The sequence below is a fragment of the Astatotilapia calliptera genome, chromosome 4, assembly GCF_964374335.1.
Source record: "Astatotilapia calliptera chromosome 4, fAstCal68.1, whole genome shotgun sequence".
Taxonomy (NCBI): domain Eukaryota; kingdom Metazoa; phylum Chordata; class Actinopteri; order Cichliformes; family Cichlidae; genus Astatotilapia; species Astatotilapia calliptera.
The window spans coordinates 10864217-10883298 of NC_137425.1; the positions used below are offsets into that span (position 1 = coordinate 10864217).

Sequence of the window (19082 nt, forward strand, 5' to 3'; positions counted from 1 at the left end):
CAATAGCATAATTACTTTCATTGGTGGTCTTTAGGACATGGCAGTCTCCTATACTGCTCGATCCTCATTGGACAAACCATTGTTGACTTTTAGCTGATTGCCATGGGTAAAATGCATTCAAAATAAGATCTACCCTTTAAACAAAGGAGTTTCTAATAACAGGGAAAAGAATTCTGGTGATATTTTTTCTCCTCATAGACTAAATCATTCATTTAAATTTTAACGACACCCGTGCAAGGACCCACATCTGAACAACAACTGAGTGTTTGTGTCATTTTGAAAAGGAAAGACTTATGATTAAAGATGGCCCTTCCGAGATGCAGTCAATAATAATTACATTTTCTAATTTCCTTGATAATTTCCACTTATAAGCAGTTACCAAAATCCAAATCCTTTATGCTTAGATTTTTTTTCCTCATTTTAAATGACCTCTTAATTCATCAAACTATGTATGGGCACAAATCGGTTAGTTTTACTTTGAAAGGAGTCCCACAGTTCACACGTAATACCCTCCTTCTGGGCTGTTTGGAAAAGTTTAGCCCTGATTTTAAGTATGGCAGCTGCAGATATTGATCCTGACATGCCAAGTAGAAAAATGTGGATGACATGTGAGATGTATTCTTCTGTGAAGATACTTGCACCAGCTCATTGCAAGCTGTTACTCTCACTGAGAAGAGTAAGAGATGAGAGCTGGGCCGAGAGGGCCGGTAGCCTGAGGCACTAAGGCGTAAAGAGAGTGACCTCTCCTGAATACCTATTCATCACATCACCATTAGTGTGGCTAAAGCACTCAGCTCTGCTGCTCATACCATATAACAAGAAATACTGCATTAGATCCCATTTCATAGTTTGACATGACTATCACTGCTGCCTGATACACAGCAGTACTTCAACCTGCTTGCTTTTCTCACCTTGTTATGCAACGAGATACAGACATAGTTATCATGCAGCTCATCTACACACACACACACACACACACACACACACACACACACACACACACACACACACACACACACACACACACACACACACACACACACACACACACACACACACACATAAACTCAAAAGTAGACAAACAAGTGTGGACTCTAATCATCATGAGAGCAGGTTTTTATCAGAGCATGGCGCCTTTTTTTCCCTCCTCCAACAAAAATGCCACTCTACATCACATTCTTGTCGCATCTTGTCTGTCAACACTCATCCTGCTGCTTCCTGTGCCTCCCCCTCCCAAGCGACAGGATGCACATGTCATTGTTTTGTCATGGTCATGGCCGTATTGATTAAGCGATGTGAAGCTAATTAAAGACAATCTGCAAAAGAGTGTCGTTGCCAGTGAGGGGAATAAAATCACAATGACAAAGTGGTAGGCCTCTAATTATTATTCTCTTCTCGTTCAAGATGCGAGAGATAAAAAACCCTGCAGACACAGTCGTAAGGCTCCCTCTGACTATTTCTCCTTCTGTCCCTGCTCACAATCTGAGTTTTCATTTTCAGTAACTCTACTCTGTCTTTCACTGTCTTTTCAGTTTCTCTCTCTCTCTTTCTATCACACACTCACTTACCAGCCATGCTGCCCTGCTCGGCTACTCCACTGGGCACTAATTCAAACTCAGTTCACATCCTTTCACTTTGTACTGATACTGCCCACCAACCCTGATCAACACAGCAGCTTTAGTTCACAGCATCTGTCCACAGTGTGTGTGCCTGTGTGGCAAAAACGTATGCATGCACACTATATGCTCTCGGTTATAGTGGATTAGCTTTTGGAACTACACTTTTTCCTACACACACACACACACACACACACACACACACACACACACACACACACACACACACACACACACACACACACACACACACACACACACACACACACACACACACACACACACAGAGTAGCTTTAATATAATTTAGATGCAATATGCATACGCATTTCCAAGAGTATTGCTAAGGGACAAGAGGGGGGAAAGGATGCTTTCTTTTCAGTACTTGAAGTACATTTTGTCCTTTGTGCAGGATATCTTCGTGTTTCTGAGACTGCCATTATTTTTTTTTTAAAATAATAATAATAATAATAATAATGGATTGGATTTATATAGCGCTTTTCAAGGCACCCAAAGAAAAAGATGAAAACATTTTTGTTATGAAAAGTTGCTTTGCTCTAACAGGCTTATCTAAACCTGAGCTTTCTAATCTAGCATTGTGTTATCCATGACCCTACTTATTTCAGGACATTCAGCAGTGTCATGAAATAAACCAATGTCCTGTGCATATCATAGTTCTTGGTTAATATATATTCATGTGTTGGTTTTTAGCTGCATCATGGTCTCTACTTCCAGATGTTGCATTCACATCCAGTACTGCACACTAATGTGTCCATGTATGTTTTATAGAGTTGGAGAAATCCTGGGGGTTTAGGCTCAGCTATCATAATGTAATGCAAGCTGGAGTTCCTTCCACTGGATCATCTTGTTATCGCCCCCTCTCCGGCATGTAGTGTCTTTATCAAAGGACCTTTCTACCTTGCTCACCGTGGGGCTGCAAAGAGCAGCATTGCCAGCCTGCTTGATATGCAGCAGTGTCTGGTCGCTGCTGGGCTCCCACGCCTCCCTGACTGGAGCCTTTAAGCCCTGGCGCAGTCAGAGAAAGTGAGTCTCCCCCATCAATGGCCCTACTGAGTGGCTGTGACAGTGCCACGTGGAAAACACATCGATTAAATGGTTCCTCTTGCCTTCTACTTCCTCCTCTACTGTGCTGTATAGCTCTCATCCTTCATTACCCAAAATGATCACCCTGCAATTGAGTTAGCTTTCAACATGGGAGGCAATGCTGTCACAGTCACACATGGCGGCGAGCAGACGATTCGATGGAACAAAGGTAGCAGGGATCACGAGAAGTAGAAGCAGGAAGAGATGAAAAACTGAGGAGATGAAAGGGAAATGAGAGAGAAGACGAAGGATAGCACAGTTTGAGCAATTCAACCAACATTTACTCTGTCACTTGTTTATCACCCCTCATTTAGTGTCAGTTACTGCTACAGCTCTCTGCTTCATACGATGGATGTCAGCAATTAACTAGGACGTTCAAAAGGAAAACAAAATCCACGACTGAGAATCTGACGTGAAAACCAACCGCTTTTAAAAGAAACAAGTTTGTATGTTGCCTAACGATATGAGCGAGCAGGTAGAGGCACAATCTGTGACTGGTGTTTTTGAATGCACAACGCTCCTTGATGTGTTTCTTCCAATAAAAGTGAAGAAATGTAAAGAGCAACGTTCAAGTAGCAGCTTGCCCAATCTGCTCAGTCTTATGAAAGCTTTTGTATCAGAGCGGGAAGAGGAGCTCTAGGCGCAACAGCCATATTTATATTCCAATCTTCTACACAGAAACCCACATTGCCAGGCTCATAAAAGATTCATCGAGCAGGGGAAAGCAAGGTCGTACAGAGAGCTGGTCAGGAGGTGCCTACTGCAATGCAAAAAAATAAATAATTTTTTTTTAAAAAGAGCCGATTGGCACACACAAACCCACACTCACGTACACCCCAAAACACTGGGTCACTCCCATAGTGACTGTTACTAGGGCTACATGTGTTGTTATCCTTATTACAGGCAGCTGTGTGTTCAGCACTGACCAAATGATCAAGCACGTCTGTGCACTAATTAGCATCTGTCACTTAGACCATGCACTTCAGCAGCCTTAATAGCTTTAGCCACGTTTGTTTGAATCGATTCTGTGAATTGTCTGGCTCTTTGTCTACTGTGGATCCGATTGCTGACATGCTTGGAAACTAGAGCGCAAAGGCGAGAGAGAAAAGGAGACAAAGACAATGTGTATTTGCGAGAAGAAAGAGTGTGCGTAGAGGTGCATGTGTGTCTGTGCTGGGTGTTGTCAGAGAAATGTCACTCTTGCTTAGAGTCACAGACATAAACCTCTGGGAGTCCTGCACCCTCGAGCACACTCACACAGAAGGAAAGAGAGAAAGTGGGGTAGAGAATGCGATATAGGGATGATATTCATCCCACCAGTCAAGCCGATGCTTCTATACTCTGTCGACAGGAAGCATACAAATAACATCCTATGCGTTATATTAGCAGCCAGAATGTTTTGAGAAATTATTTATGCATGAGTCAAACATTGTAAATGCTATAGAAGAGAGATCAGGAGTCAAGGAGGGGGACATAATTTCAAAATATTTTTTAGGTCTCCTGTATGATTTTTTTTTTTTAATCATCCAGTTATTGCTGGTTAAATGTCAGGTTAACCAACCATTTATGTAGAAATGACAAAGCTAAGCTTTCTAATAGTGATTGCAATCTGTCCTCCAGTCAGACAGCTTGGTCCATGTGAATTCTAATGGTTGTTATACGACAGCAGGCTGCTGGATTTTCAACACGACAGAAAACAGCAATAGAGGTCATTTAGGGCCCACACATGCCTTGAGCAAATGTAGTGGACAGTTTGTGACTCGGAATGAGTAAGCGGTCATTTAAAGTGAAACTAAACTGTAATGTTCTATTTGATGCTGGCAAGCCCCTTTTCAAGTAATATTTAAATGTCTGCCAAGTGTGTTGAAGGTTTTACAAAACCTATTTTTTGGTTTGGCAATTGCAAAAGCAAACAAAACAAACACATAACCTATGTAAAAAGGTTATTCCATATGAAGAGGTATGGCCAAGCTTGTGCTAGCTCTACCTCTGGAGGCAATCATGACAGGGAGGCAGTATTAGTCTGAGAGTCAGGCCACTGACCTCACATGCTTCTCTACTCAGCAGTGCACCCGTTAACCAATTACCATGCAGACCACTGCCTGCCTGTGAGGCTCATCCAAGGCACCGCAGTAGTAAAATCAGCTACCCGTTTCACTTTGTCATTGAGACACACCTCAAATAAACTCCCCAGCATCATCAGAACCTAAGTCACCCAGGAGTGAGTTGCGAACAAAGTGATGAAGAGCAGGTAAATCATCATTAAGAACTCAAAAAGCACAATAACCTTCCTTTATCTGTCCCTGCACAGTACTACTTGATCTAAATATAACCGGCATCATTCACAGCTGTCCCAACTTTCAACTTTAATTTTACAACTCATTTGCTCATAGTGGGGTCATCTAATTGCTGGGGTTTTTTATTGTGGGGTCTTTACCTTACAATGGAAACTGAGTCAAACTGAATTTAAGTTTTTTTTTAAAAAAAGTCTTACAGCAAAAAAAATAACCTCTTCAAGTCCTGATTTCCGTTCTTAGTCGTGAATCCATACAGTGTCGGTGCTTGTGAAGATTATTTGTCCCTGCAAACGCGATCACACACACATAAAAACGCCTCTGATGATTAAGCAGCAGGCTACATGAAAGCACATCAAACATTAAGATGAGGGAGTGAACAGTGGACAGCACAAAGGCTCGATAGCTCTCAGTGCATCAGCCCCTTTCTTAAGCAGTATCTCTTTTATAAAACAAATCTCTCACACAATGTGGCATCATTATCGTGCCCTAATTCAGGCCCTACCCTAATCAGTCATGACACAAGCACATACTACTCAATCTCTCCAAGCAGCAGTGAATCAGATATAACGCAACCTCATTATCTGTGGCTGATTGTGAAGCAGCACCTTTGTATATTGATGGGGAGCGCATGAAAGTGGATGCACAGAGGCTAATATAACCCTGCCTGCTCACTTACTCACCCACATCATGCTAAACATGAGTCACAGGCAACACAGGTATTAGTTCACATAGGTAATTATGTGGTGTTTTATTCAAGAAACAGATGAAATTTACAGTAAACTTACATATTGTTGCCATGTAACGCAAAATATGTCTTTAAAACCACATTTTTTAGCAGTGAGTCAATTGACTCATCAGTTATGTGTAAGCTACACCAATACTATGTAATGCTCTTGGCGTATGAAGATATATCTTTGTTGCTGCTTGACCTTCTAATTACATGGGCTTGTGTGGTCATGCAGTGTTAATAATTCATTCAAGCTCTGGAGCTGTCTAGTCCAGCAAGGTGATTTTATCAGCTGTGTCTTTGCCTCTCGCTGGCAGATTTACACCCATGCTCCTGCAGCTTTTCATTTGTTTAATTCTCTAGTTGGAGGTTATGATGCGGCTTGGCAGAGCACACTCAGTCCAGCGTGCTACTTAGTGTCCTTCTTCCTGGAAAACATAGATTCACATCTCTATTCTTAGAACATTATCCAGCTACACGTCTGTTTTCTCAACATTTATATAAACCTTTGCCTAGTGGGTTCTCTGATAATAATGGCAGTGGGAGAATTTCTATAAAGAAATATTTCTGACATACAATTTTTTTCTCTTAGATTTCTACTGTAATAGGCTTTTGGTGTGGAGACGAGGATGAAGATTTAACATGGCTCTGTCACGTTCGTGTCTAGGGAAGGGTTTTTATTATGATCATGTAGCTTTGCTCTCATTCAGCTGGCACCAGGCAAAGCCATTTTTTTCCAAAGGGTCAATGCCAGGGTGGTGGATTATTTAAAACTGTCTCATGTGGACATTCGCCAACCAAGCTTTTTGTCCTGTCTGACTCTGAATGAACAAAGGTCTGTCCTTTTTGTCCTCACATGTAGAAGCACTGTAAACAGCTTTACATTAGGTCAGCTTACAGCATTATCGTTACTGTTTTTTGCACTTGTGTTACTAAAAGCATCTAGATTCTCTGACACTTATGCTGCATCGCTAAACTACTGTATAATTAGCTGAATGTAAATAAACGGAATGTTTGTGCCAAATGATGTTTTAAACAGCAGCCTGATTTACAAGTGCTTGTTCTGTTACACTGCTCGCCTTTCAGCTATAAATTGGCCCTGGCTGGGCAAGTTCCTCCTACAATCATGACACCAAACTAGAATGAGGAAACAAAATTTAACAAGGTCTTACAGGGTAGTATTTTCAAATTGGTTGTTTATCATGATCACTGGCGACAGAAGGGATCAAGAAAATTACTGAAGAATCTAGCCAATTGCTTACACAGGCTCCTGTCTCCCTCTTTGAGAACAACAAGGATTTCTCCCCCAATGCACTTTGTGTCTCAACGGCAAAACACCAAAGCAAGTGTTCATTTCCATCAGTCTCAACCACACTATTATCGGCAGGCTTCAAGGTGAGGAATCTTAAACCAATAAAGGCATTTCTCTGGCACTCACTCACTCGTCTGGGATAGAAGCGTTTGTATTTATTTATTTATTTATCAATTTATTTATTTTCCTTGCCCCCAAAGCCTAAGAGAGAAAGTACACGAACCAATCACTACGCCTTAACCAGTAATTGTGCCGCTCTAGAAAATGAAACAAATAAATCATTTGTTTAATTGGAACAAAATACACATTACATCCCCATCAGGCCCCTTGCATGCTTTTTAAAAGAGCTTGATTGTCGAGCAGGAATATAGTATTCTTCTCAAGTCTTTGATTGTAACATTAAAGTTATATCTATTGATGAAGAAGTCACCTTATTATTCATCTTTATTTCAATTCAATAATTCATTATTTTTAATGTATTACATTAGAGTAATTTTCCAAGCTGCAATACATTACACTCCCTATCTTGTTAATGATGAAACAAACAAAGTATACAATACATGCAGTATCACATATTGATGTAAATCCTAGCTCTTGATTGAGTTTACCTGCATTCTGTCATGCGTCACTTGGTGTGCACATTATAGCAAGACATCTGTGCCAAGGTCAAACAGGTGCCCATTTATATCAGTGGCACTAAGGACCCCTGGGCTTTATGGGCACTTAACAAACACACGCAGTGAACGAACAAGTGCATCTGTCTCATTAAAGCTGTCTAAATATTTCATAAAAGCCTGTGTTGAAACTGTGACTGAAGCTTACTGTGGATATGAGCTCTGCTGGAGTGTTATCCCCGTTGCAGTATATATGCAAGAATTCATCAATACTTTATGTTTGCAATGCAATCTTAAGACGATGGGTGGTGTCATATTTTCTTTCAAACCTTTCAATATTTAATGTAAACACTTACAACAAATTGTCCCCCAAAGGCAGCTACTATATAAATCCACTGAAGAAGAGGTTGAGATATAAAACTGTATCATCAGTTACGTTGTCAGGATCACATTTGCAAGTGTTTACCATTTATTGAAGTGCATCTGTGATGCCGTGTGAGTATTTGTTGAACAGAGAAAGTTGTGTAATTTACAAATTTCCTCCAATTTTGGCCAAATATTTTGGTTTGGATTAGAATATATCAGTTTTTACTCCATAATTAAGCATCAGGGAAGTTTATTCATGCTGGGGTTGTGCTTGAAAATAAATTAGAGTTTTGCACGTTGTTACCACTCTAGGAGTTACACACAGTTCTCCTCTAATACCAGCTGTGCTGTACATGATTTATTTTAAATCTACCAAACAGGTGTATGGCACATCTACTCATCTCCTATAAATTGAAAACGCACAACAGCTTTCCCTCCTTTTACAGGTCAATTGTAATTGTTTACTCGGCTGGTAAACATAAATGAGTGATGTATGGCTAATGCAAATGCAATGCGAAATATTAGTGAATCTGAACAGTTCCAACAATATACTGCATTTTACAATGATAATCGACAGCTAAATGGAGTAACAGGCTGTGCTCATGTTTGAGATGAAAAGTCCATTAGTTTAACAGTATACATTTACTGCAAATACCTAAAGAGCCATTCTGAAAAAGAAATGCAATCGAAGACAATGTAATAGAGAGCTGATGCAATTCTATTGTCCATGAGTGACGGCCATATTATTCACTGTTATTTTTCATACCATTTTAACGTCGAGTATTTCACTGACCTTGTAAATGCACATATATTCCGTGTCATTTGATCTTTGGTGTTATATCTGCAAGACCCTGAGGCCTCTAGATGGCCTTTGCCAAATGGTGATACTCACCTCCAACGTATAAGGAGGCGCTGTCTTCGGTGCTAAATTGACTCAGGCGCGACACAGCGCTGTCCACGGTCCTGAATATAGCTTGGTTTGTTATTAAAGGTATAAACAGCGCTGACCTACAAGGACCATTGGCTAGTTTGTGTGATCCTAGTAAATGTGGAGAATTGTAGCTGGCTTCTCTGTAGACGTTACACTTTCTAATCCATCTGAGTTATGCTCATCACTGCACGTATGTTGACCAGCTGAACCCCTGCAAGTTCAAATGCTCTTGCCTTGGCCGAAAGCTTTTCTGGGTCAAATGATTTACCGTCCTTCACTTTAATTTACAACTGTCACATCAAAGCTCGTCATTTTTCCAAACGGGCACGGCTTTTCTCGAGTGTCATACACGAGAGCACGCCACACAAGCAGGCACACATCCCCAGAAACTACAACCATTTGTTGGCGCTGGTTTGGTACAGTATAGTAATTACTCATGTCTTGCATTCACGGCCACAAATCACACTTCGTTGCGTGACGCTTAAACAGCGCAATATCTGATTCTCGGTGAGCCCCGGGACCCCTCTGTCACTGATGTAGAGGTTGATAGGAAGATCTGTAAACAACGACCTCCAGGGCATCAAAAGCATCAGAGCGCCGACAAATCAATTACTATACTGTCAGAGGAAGATGGTACTTTATGTATTCTTACCATTCCCTTAAGGCAGTGACCATAAATTGCATGACGATATTCTTTTTTTTTAATGTGTAAGGGCTCTAGTTTACGTGGATATGCCATCGACTGTTACAGCCCTTCTTATTGTTATGCTTGAACTTTCTCTCTATGTTTCAGTAGCATGATAGATTGCAGACTGAACTGCGATATTTTCGGATTAATAGGTCTTCGCAGTCGTTTAACATATTTTACCTTCTTTGAAATTGCGATGTTGTTCCAATCAAAGCGTTGGTTCACAGGTATAATGTCAATTTTGAGATTCGTAAATAGGTCCTTCAGGAACTTTTGAGCAATGCTTATTCATCGTATACATGCGTCCTTACCTCACCGGGCATGACAGCTAACATCACAAGTAGGAACATGGCACTGAAGAGATGCATTCTTGTCGAAATGTTCGCGTCCCAGCCGACACCGGTTCCGGCAGCTGTTCCTCCGTGTTTTTTTTTTAATCGTTACTGGGGCGGTTTCTTCACATACAGAGGGATTCCTTCAATGCTGTATCGGCTGTGCGCCACCAGCCTCATCACCGGGACGCAAGGCAGCCCTATGTGGTTCGGTAAAGCAACCAGTCGCGTGTCTTTTGTGGAGCATAGACAGTTTTGCGGGAAGCGAACGCTGAACCTCCTATCTCTGAGAAGGAGAGAAAGGAGGTGAGAGAGAGAAAGAGAGAGAGCGAAATAGAGCGCAAACTCCTGAGATGCTGTAATGAGTCAAAGTGAACAGACAGCGGTCCCCTCCGTCCTGCAAAATAACTGCGACTGAGCGCCAGGAGCTTGGGGGGTGGGGGACCAGAGGTTGGAAGGTGACTGCTGTGCTTGCAAGGTGCCGACACTAGGAGCAGCACGTCTACGTGCCACGAGTCCAGAGAACGAAGTACCACTCTTTGATGCAGCCGAGGTTGGCTGTGCACCTGTGTGTGTGTGTGTGTGTGTGTGTGTGTGTGTGTGTGTGTGTGTGTGTGTGTGTGTGTGTGTGTGTGTGTGTGTGTGTAATAGATAGATAGATAGATAGATAGATAGATAGATAGATAGATAGATAGATAGATAGATAGATAGATAGATAGATAGATAGATAGATAGATAGATAGATAGATAGGTCCTTAAGAATCCGACATTTAGCATTAATGTCTTCCTGCTCATTATGATTGATAGGTAGAAAGGCTGTTAGATCAACATTAATACCATCAATTCAGCTCTGACGTATATCCAATTACAACATGCCAAAACAAAGGGTTTCTCTTGGGTTTAGGAAAATGATAAAGATTATTATTGTTCCGATTACAATTAAAATAATGAATGCTCCAAGCTTTATCCACTCAATTATCTAAGAGATAATTATCTAAGAGATAATTGAGTGATTCTGCTGACATTCATTTAATACCTATTGTCCGAGCCAGGTGAATATAGAATGGGTGTGCACACAGCTTCTTTGGTGTGTGTTCATGTAAGCTGTGACAGGCTGTGTTTGTGGTGATGGTGATGCTTTCTTGGGTATAAAAAAAAAGTATATATTTCAGCCTCTGCTTCCATCTTGTCCTAACCTCTTAAGGATGTTCTGGCTTAAAAAAATCTTTGAGGTAAATGCAAAGTGTGTCATCTGTGGCTCTGGAATCTCTTGACTGACCAAAGACAGCTAAAGCTGCAAAGGCAGGACATGAAACGAAAGGTGTATTGCTACTGAATAAAACATGCCTGTTTATAATTTTCATTGTCAAATCCACACAATACGGCAGTGTTGTTGTGTTTCTTATTTATTTTTCTTCTAAGGACACAGTAGTTAATTCCATAAAACATTACTCTTGAAAACAAAACCCCGTGGCTGCAGTTCAAAGCTTTCCAAAGCTAGAATAGCATAGAATAGTTCAAATAAAGGATATCAACTGTGATGAGTTGTTTCTACTATCCCTTTTGCCCCTGTATGGTTCGCGAGAGGGTTGACTTTCTCCACCCCTGCTGCTGCCCTCAGTGACATAGTGCACACCCCTCTATTTTCCCAGCAGGAAAAACTACAAGGAGGTGAAATGAGTAGCTAGAGGAGGGCGAAAGGCAATGGTGATATCTGAGAAAGACAAACATAAGAATGCATGAAAGATTCCTCCTTCCAGTCATGCTCTTTTCACCAGTGTTATTGTATTTTAGTGTTTCATTCTGGATGCTGTCTTTGCTCATACATACAGTAAAGCATGAGAAGCTCAAGATTGCCATAGTGTGTAAAATTGGTGATAAGTCATTGGCCAGGGTGCCACTGTTATTACTGAGGAAATACTGTACACTCTACTAACAGACTCATCCCTTCTCCTGGTTGCTCTACTCCATCTCCATCCCCTGTCACACTTTGCAGTCCTGGGGCATTCGGAAAATTGTGGGACTGCTTCTTGGGTAAATGCAAACAAAGCATGACCCATTTGTCAAACAATTGCACTATTTTTCTCTTGTTATCCTCAAGTCAGGCCAAAAAGGCCAAGGGAAAGAAGAATGAGACCTCCAGAGCCACTATATGTCTTCTCAGGCAAGCAGGCATGATCTCTCTGTTTCTGTATAAGGCAGATGTAGCACTAAAACCATGATGATCCCAGGGTTACTCTCAGTGATGATCTTATTAGTTGACTGATTCAAGATTCGGGGATCAATTTGACTGTGATCATGGAATATAGAATTGTGTAAGTTAAGTACAAACTTCTTTCATACTACTGACAAAAAACAAATAGATATATTTACATGGATGAATAAATAATTATTAAGAAATGTCGTGATATTGTTGTGGTGAAGGAATAATGTATTCTCACAGCCTGAGGAGAATACAGGCTGTGATAAAAGTTTGGTGGTATGACAGATAGCTCTATATTGCTTGCCAGATATTGTTTATAGCATCCTTTAGGCTTTGCTCAGACACCTCACATAACCAGAATAGCTGATTTAGCCATTTTTAGTTTTCATAAAAAGAACTATGTGATCAGCATCACAGGTTTCTGTGATATTGATTGCCATGAACCTAAAGCTGTTGACCTACTCTCCCTCATCTTCATGGAGGGAAATGTGTCTTTACCTTCTTTGTTCTATAAAACCAGCAGTCAGCTCCTTAGTTTTGTTTACTGAACAGTCGATTGATCTGGTGTTGTATCTGTAAGAGTAGAGTTCTCTCCTTATTTGGACAGTGCGGTTGTACTTCTATAGTATGAATTTGGGGTGGTGAATACACAACTGTAGGGAGCTTCAATGCTGAGAAGATTTGATTTGCGATCTCAACTGTCTGGTATTTTTTTGTTGGGATGTCCAGTATCCACGCCCAGGGAGGTTAATTTGTCAGTCAGTTTCATGGGGAATTTCTATTTAGGTGTTGTTATTTTCCAGACAGTATGAAGACAGGGAGGAGGGCATTCAACATGGCATCCTCTGTGGATGCAATGCAAACTGGTAGGAAGCTGTCTTTGATGTACTGGCGAACCAGCTTATCAAAACATTTCATCAGAATAGAGTTGATTGGTTGTGTGAATGCATTTCATGCTTTGTGGTTCAAGCTAGGATTACCTGAGGTGCTTTTCTCCGAGTTAGTGTGTGCATTGCTAAAATATTTGCAATAATGGAACACACTCAAAGTGGCCTAAGGACTATATTTAACAACCATGGCATCTTGGTGCTTAGGTGTATGTGTGTGCAAGTACGAGTTTGCACGAGTGTGTCTGACTGCCTGCAGGCATCTTGCTTGTCAAAGCATTCTTAAGCATTAAAACACAGCTGTGCAGATGGGGCCATTTATATTGAGCCACCGTTGCCAAGCCTATTATTATATAGATTTTCAATTTCCAAGACTTGACTCTCTTAAAACAATTGGAAAGCAAGAAGAATATTAAGAATACTCTGAGAATGAACTGTGGTATAGAAGCGCTAGAGAAAGAGTAACTACGCTTTGTTTGTGGTTCTAGTAAATCTAAGACAGGTGCATGGACCCAGGGAGTGACTAAATTGCAGAGCGCAGCACAGGCATACACAGACAGTCTAATTGGATTGTGTGACGTTGGAGTACATGAGTGGCTCCATCCATCTAGAAAACATTGGAGTCTGTCCCATAACAGAGCTTGTGGTTTTCATTGATCTTTGTAATGTTACTGCTGCTGCTACTGCAGCTGAGTTATTATGCAGTAGAACTGAAAGATCATGTGCTCCTTCAAAGTATCCAGATCTTTAGTCTATATATAGTATGTTCAGCTGGCATGTGGGAAAGTGTAGAGTTTATGGAGTTCTTAGTATCTGGCTTAGAATGTATGAGCAGACATTAATAACAATGTAAGATACTTCACTACAACATCAGCTTGTTGATAATAGTACAAATAGTGTAACCCTGGCATTCCAGAAAACATAACACAGATATCTAACAACAAAAAAGCAAAGTGCACAGCTTCCTAGAGCATGCATCTCACATTCATACTACCTAATGAATCTCTAATGCCTAAACAGCATGAAACATCTTATTCAGCAGTCCCAAAAGTACAGTGTCTTTGTGCAACCGAAGACTGCCACTGCTAACACTCAGCTGCCTGCTGAGTTTTCCTTTTCACTTCACTAGGGGAAAATCGTTGTTAATCTGACTTTGAAATTTTCAAATATCTAGTTCCAGAAGTCTAGGCTTGGTGAAAAGGGCAACGTGAAGTCATAAAATCTATTATCCTGATGTTTAAAGATTAATAATACAACAATGACAGCTTACTAAATCTCATCTTTCTCTCATATCCTGATAAACCTAGGAGAGAGCCTGGGTTTATCAGGATATGTCAAATAATATAAGGAGAAACACGTAAATGATGGCAAAGTTAAAGCAGTCAGTAGGACAGAAGGTTAAGAATGCAATGTGCCCGACACAATTCTCGGCTGAGTGCCCAAAGGGAGAGGTGTGAAACCTTCAGTGTCTGCCTGAAGATAGAATTTAACATGGCTTTTCACACTCATCTTAAGCTGCTTCACTTCACTACCTGATCATAACCAAGGCAACGAAGACAAGGACAGCTCAGGTTCAGTTGGATTTTTTGCAAAGAGGCCTTGCCATTCTTCCTGTCTGCGCCTCGCCATAAATCAGCAAACATCATCAATCACCATCTAGAAGAACTGTATGGCAGTGTGCTCATGTTGCAGAATCAAAACGGCGAGTTGCTGCCCAGCACAGACTCACAGCAACATAACAAATGAGAGGAGACGCTGGCTGACCTATCAAACATAGAAAGGGATTGTTTGCCAAGAGTTCCATCCTTAAGTAAAGCTATGTACACGCACAATCTTCCTATTGTTTTATCTTGTACTATCCTTTTTGTTGTTCATTGTTTCATTGACAAGTCTTCCTCTGTTTTGCTCTGCTTTTCTCTCCCAGAGTGAATAGTAGTGAGATGCTCCCTGAGTTGTTCTGTTGCCTGTATTTGTGCTTAATTGGATGAAAAGATGATGCATAATGCGGGAGGAAAGAAACATGAGAGAACCAAAGTCCATGTCGCCTGTGGCAATAGAAACCAGCAGCTATTTGTTGTTGACATTTTTCTCTGCTGTTTTTTTTTTCTGCTCCATTGAAACTGTGGCAGCTTCCTGTTTTTTCATGCATTTAGGGTTTTTTCTCCCTTTGCAGCCTGTCTTGGCGGTAAAGTTCCCAAGCATCACAAGATTTCACTCTCCACTGCCACACTCTCAAGGGTGAGCATGTGTTTGTGTGCGTGGAGCTTGTACACTGCGATATGGTGATCTCTGATGTACTACCGAAGGGGAGCTTTGATGTGGGTCTATCTAAAAAAGAGTACAGTCAGGTTCTCTCCATTAGGGACAGAAAGAATGATGTTTACTTCATTGCAAATAACCCGCAGCAGCCAGCGCACATCTTCACTTCCATAAGTGTGAAGCAGGAAATGTGTACAAGTGAACTTGAAAGAAAGAAGATATGAAAATTGCATGCACATTTCTTTTGAGCTGTACTGTTCTTCTGATCAGTACTTAGGAGGGGTAACAATAAGCTCCTCCACCAATAAGTGGTCAGGGCTTTGTGCTCATTTTTAAAGTAGCTCCAGCTAGTATAAATCCTTCAGTGCCCATTTTTATTACTCATTTGCCACTGTACTCTATTTTCCAACATCCACTGTACTCTATTTTCCAGCATCCATTAAGACCCAAATATGTGCCTCAGGTTGATAAGTCCAAGGATGTGTGTCCTTTTCTACTGCATTTTTACGATTTTCTTGTACATTATTTTCAAAATATGAGACAGAGATAGAGATTGAGAGGGAGAGAGGAAGAGATAAAGACCTAGACATTAGTAGGATAGAAAAATGGTTTTACATAATTAAGCAGATAGAAGTGATTACAGCAGCTTATCCACAGAGCACGAACTGCGCACATTCAGCCTCATTATGATGTCAAAGACTCCAAACTGTCGCTGATGACTTAATTACAGTTTCACAGTGGTGCAAATGTTGTAGAGCCATTGTGGCGATTCACAAACCTTTCTCCTGAATGCAATCATCAGAGAAATCAGAGACGGCGCTTATATTCCACTCTATTTTTTGTAATCTTTTTCCTTCTTTTTGCTTTTCTCCTCCCACTGATATGTTTTATCATCTGATTCTGCTACATTTATGGTGAAAAATATAGAAATGAAGGGGATGGAAAGGTTCACTTTTTCCCTTCTGCTTGCATCACTAGGGCTCCTTGCAGTCCTCTGAGTGGTAGTTGTGGGCTGAAGTTGTCCCTCCAGCTTTTGCACTGCTTTGCCAAGCTCCATAGAGGAAGGCCGACAGGCAGCTGAGTGTGGATTCAGCACTTCTCCGGAGTTAGTTTCTAAAGCCAGTCACAGGGGTTCTTATTCTCCAGTCTGCTTCTGCAATATTGAATAAGTGAAGTGCCTGAAGCGTGGAACTGGACACAGCCGAGAGGCAAGATGCAGATTTGATTAATCATTATATTGCAGGGGAACACTGTGCAGAAACGACATGTAGAATATATACACTGGTAGAATGGATGGTATAGAACCAGAGCAAAGGATATCTTATATCTGCTACAATTGCTTATCTTTCCATTCTGCAGTTTTAAATGCCCACATATGTATATAGTCCTTGAGCGCGTACATTGCATATCACACCTGTACGTACATACAGTCACACACACATCCTCAAGCACACACATACAGATATAAAACACATAGTCCCGTGCTCCTTCCCCTGAAGGCCTTCATTAGATAAAAGGAAAACAGCTCTTTCCAGAGCTGCAGTGCAATTATTCAGTGTAGTCAAGCATGTCTCTGTGTGACAAAGCAAATTGCTTTTTCGGTTTGCTGTTCCTGATACAGATAGGGCTTTCAAAATCTGAGGGGAAGACTCGCGCCACTGCTCTCGATGCTGCAAGAGATACCGACAGTTATTTACCCCACTGTGTGTGCTCGTGTTTACAGATGACTTTATACATGCCTGTGTGCCACCTATTTGCGTGGAGATAGCAGTGTTTTGCGCTACATAGTGATGTGTGACAAATATCCTTACTGCATTTCACTGAAATCCACCTTGATTGATAGAGGTTTTGAGTGATATGGTCTGTTATAATCTGTGCAAAATAACTTCAGGCCCTGCACACTCCTTTGATAACATAAGATAAAACAGAGAGGCACCTGCTTTTTTCTGCTATGTAGTTTAGCATGCTCAGTACATTAAGGCTTATGTCCATAAACTTTGTAGCTGCAGTCTGTTTAATTTCAGTTTTAAAGAATAGACTTATAATGAGTTTCACTGACGAACTATAGTTCATACATAAAATATAATACGACTGAGTCGACAAGTTCTACCTTGAGTCTACAAGCCATTAAATTGTTGCTGAATCTAGTAGGTTTAGGAGCATGTTACAGTTGGCCCTGGGGATCCTTGTGGTGAAGGCAATAGTTGAGGCACTTTGCATGAAAGTAGCCTGAAAAAAATACATGACCACTTCCTCGAGCCTGGCAGATGATTATCCTTCCCTTCATGTTAGGGTGAGCGAGAGAGCTGTTCATGGCCACTGACTCTTTATTTATCTTATCCCTGCACCTTCCAGTAGGGTCCCAATCAATAACCTGGAACCTGAAGCGAGAGAGAGAGAGAGAGAGAGAGAGGGAGACAGAGGACAAGTCATCTGAAGAGAGGCAGAGAGAGGGAACAAGGACAGAGCAAAGCGTGGAGATTTATTTCTGCTGCCCGGTGGTTTGTGACCACACACAGGGAGACAAATGCATATGGGAAGCTTCAGGAATCTCCCCTGCAATTATGGAGACTGTCAATTGATTTTGTAGTGGTTTTCATCTCTGTACAATATTGACTAGCTGTATTTTATTCAGAGGTAATTTTAGTATATAATGAGACTTGCAAATAGGAAAACAGAACAATGAAAGTTTGGCATTTATTTGGAGGATTAATTATTGTTTTTGTCCAATAATCTTTTACAAAGACGTGTTAGATGGGAAGTCTTCATAGTGTGTTACTGTGGTGCTCAGTGTGTCTGTGAGAGGAGGAAAGGGCAGGTTAACCCCTTATGGCTCAGAAGGAGGTATTGATTATCATCTGCTCGCCTTTCACCATGTGACCAGGAAAACGCTTGAAACAACACGACATGTTCAAACAATAGTGATTATTGTTGCTGGCCAGCCTGTTGCCATAGGAACAGGTTGTTGTAATGCTGCCAAGTTAGGTAGCATATAAGGGACGGGGTGAGGGAGGAGACCATCTTTCAGGCTGTGAATGCACACAGCTCAGACAAGGAGGGCTTGGAGGTTACATCAGTATTAACATAGGATGAGAGACACATAGAAAAAGAGTCTCGAAGTCTGCTGAGGAAGATGTTACACACTTTGGAAAGCAAAGTAAAAGAAAGAAATTTGGCATGAAAATGGAGCTAGAAGAGGAGGATTTCATCCACTGGTTCCACAGAGCTTTGGCTGCTCACTATAAGCAGTCTGAAGAGCCCTGCATGGGCACTTCAAAATACTCATGATTTATGCCCATCAGTGCTGTCCATATGTGCCTGGAATATCTGATCAATTCTACTGATGTAGCTCCACGCCTGCTGGGTGGGGGAGGGATAGACGGATGGAGGGAGGCAGGAAGAGAGAGGGAGAGAAGGTTGAAAATGGTGGAAAGGGAAGTACACATAGAAAAGAACAGGACAGGATGAAAGAAATAACAAAGGAAGTGCAACAGTGAGAGAGAAAAGAAGCTTGGGCTCACATGAACATACTGACATTTGACTTAGAGATGCTAAAAAGAGGCTAAGAAATGGGAAGAGCGTGAGTGAATGCAGGGGAGATAGAGAAAGAGTGAATGTGAATGGTGTTAGACCCAGTGGAACCCCCTGACCAGTCTAATTACACCCTATTTTCTTCAGAAATAGTTGGGTTTATTGTGAGTCAGTCTTCTGGGACCAGAACCAGTTCCTCATTTTCTCTGAGATTCAA

General features: G+C 41.2%; 1 protein-coding gene across 1 annotated transcript in view; it reads right to left on the reverse strand.

Moving 5' to 3' along the window:
* olfm2a (olfactomedin 2a) overlaps nt 1–10402 on the reverse strand; it is a 40855-nt gene extending 30453 nt beyond the window's left edge. The window contains exon 1 of the mRNA XM_026164621.2: nt 9965–10402. Coding sequence (XP_026020406.1) covers nt 9965–10021 — 57 coding nt within the window. The 5' untranslated portion in view covers nt 10022–10402. The remainder of the gene's footprint in view (nt 1–9964) is intronic.
* Between the last annotated feature and the right edge of the window lie 8680 nt (nt 10403–19082).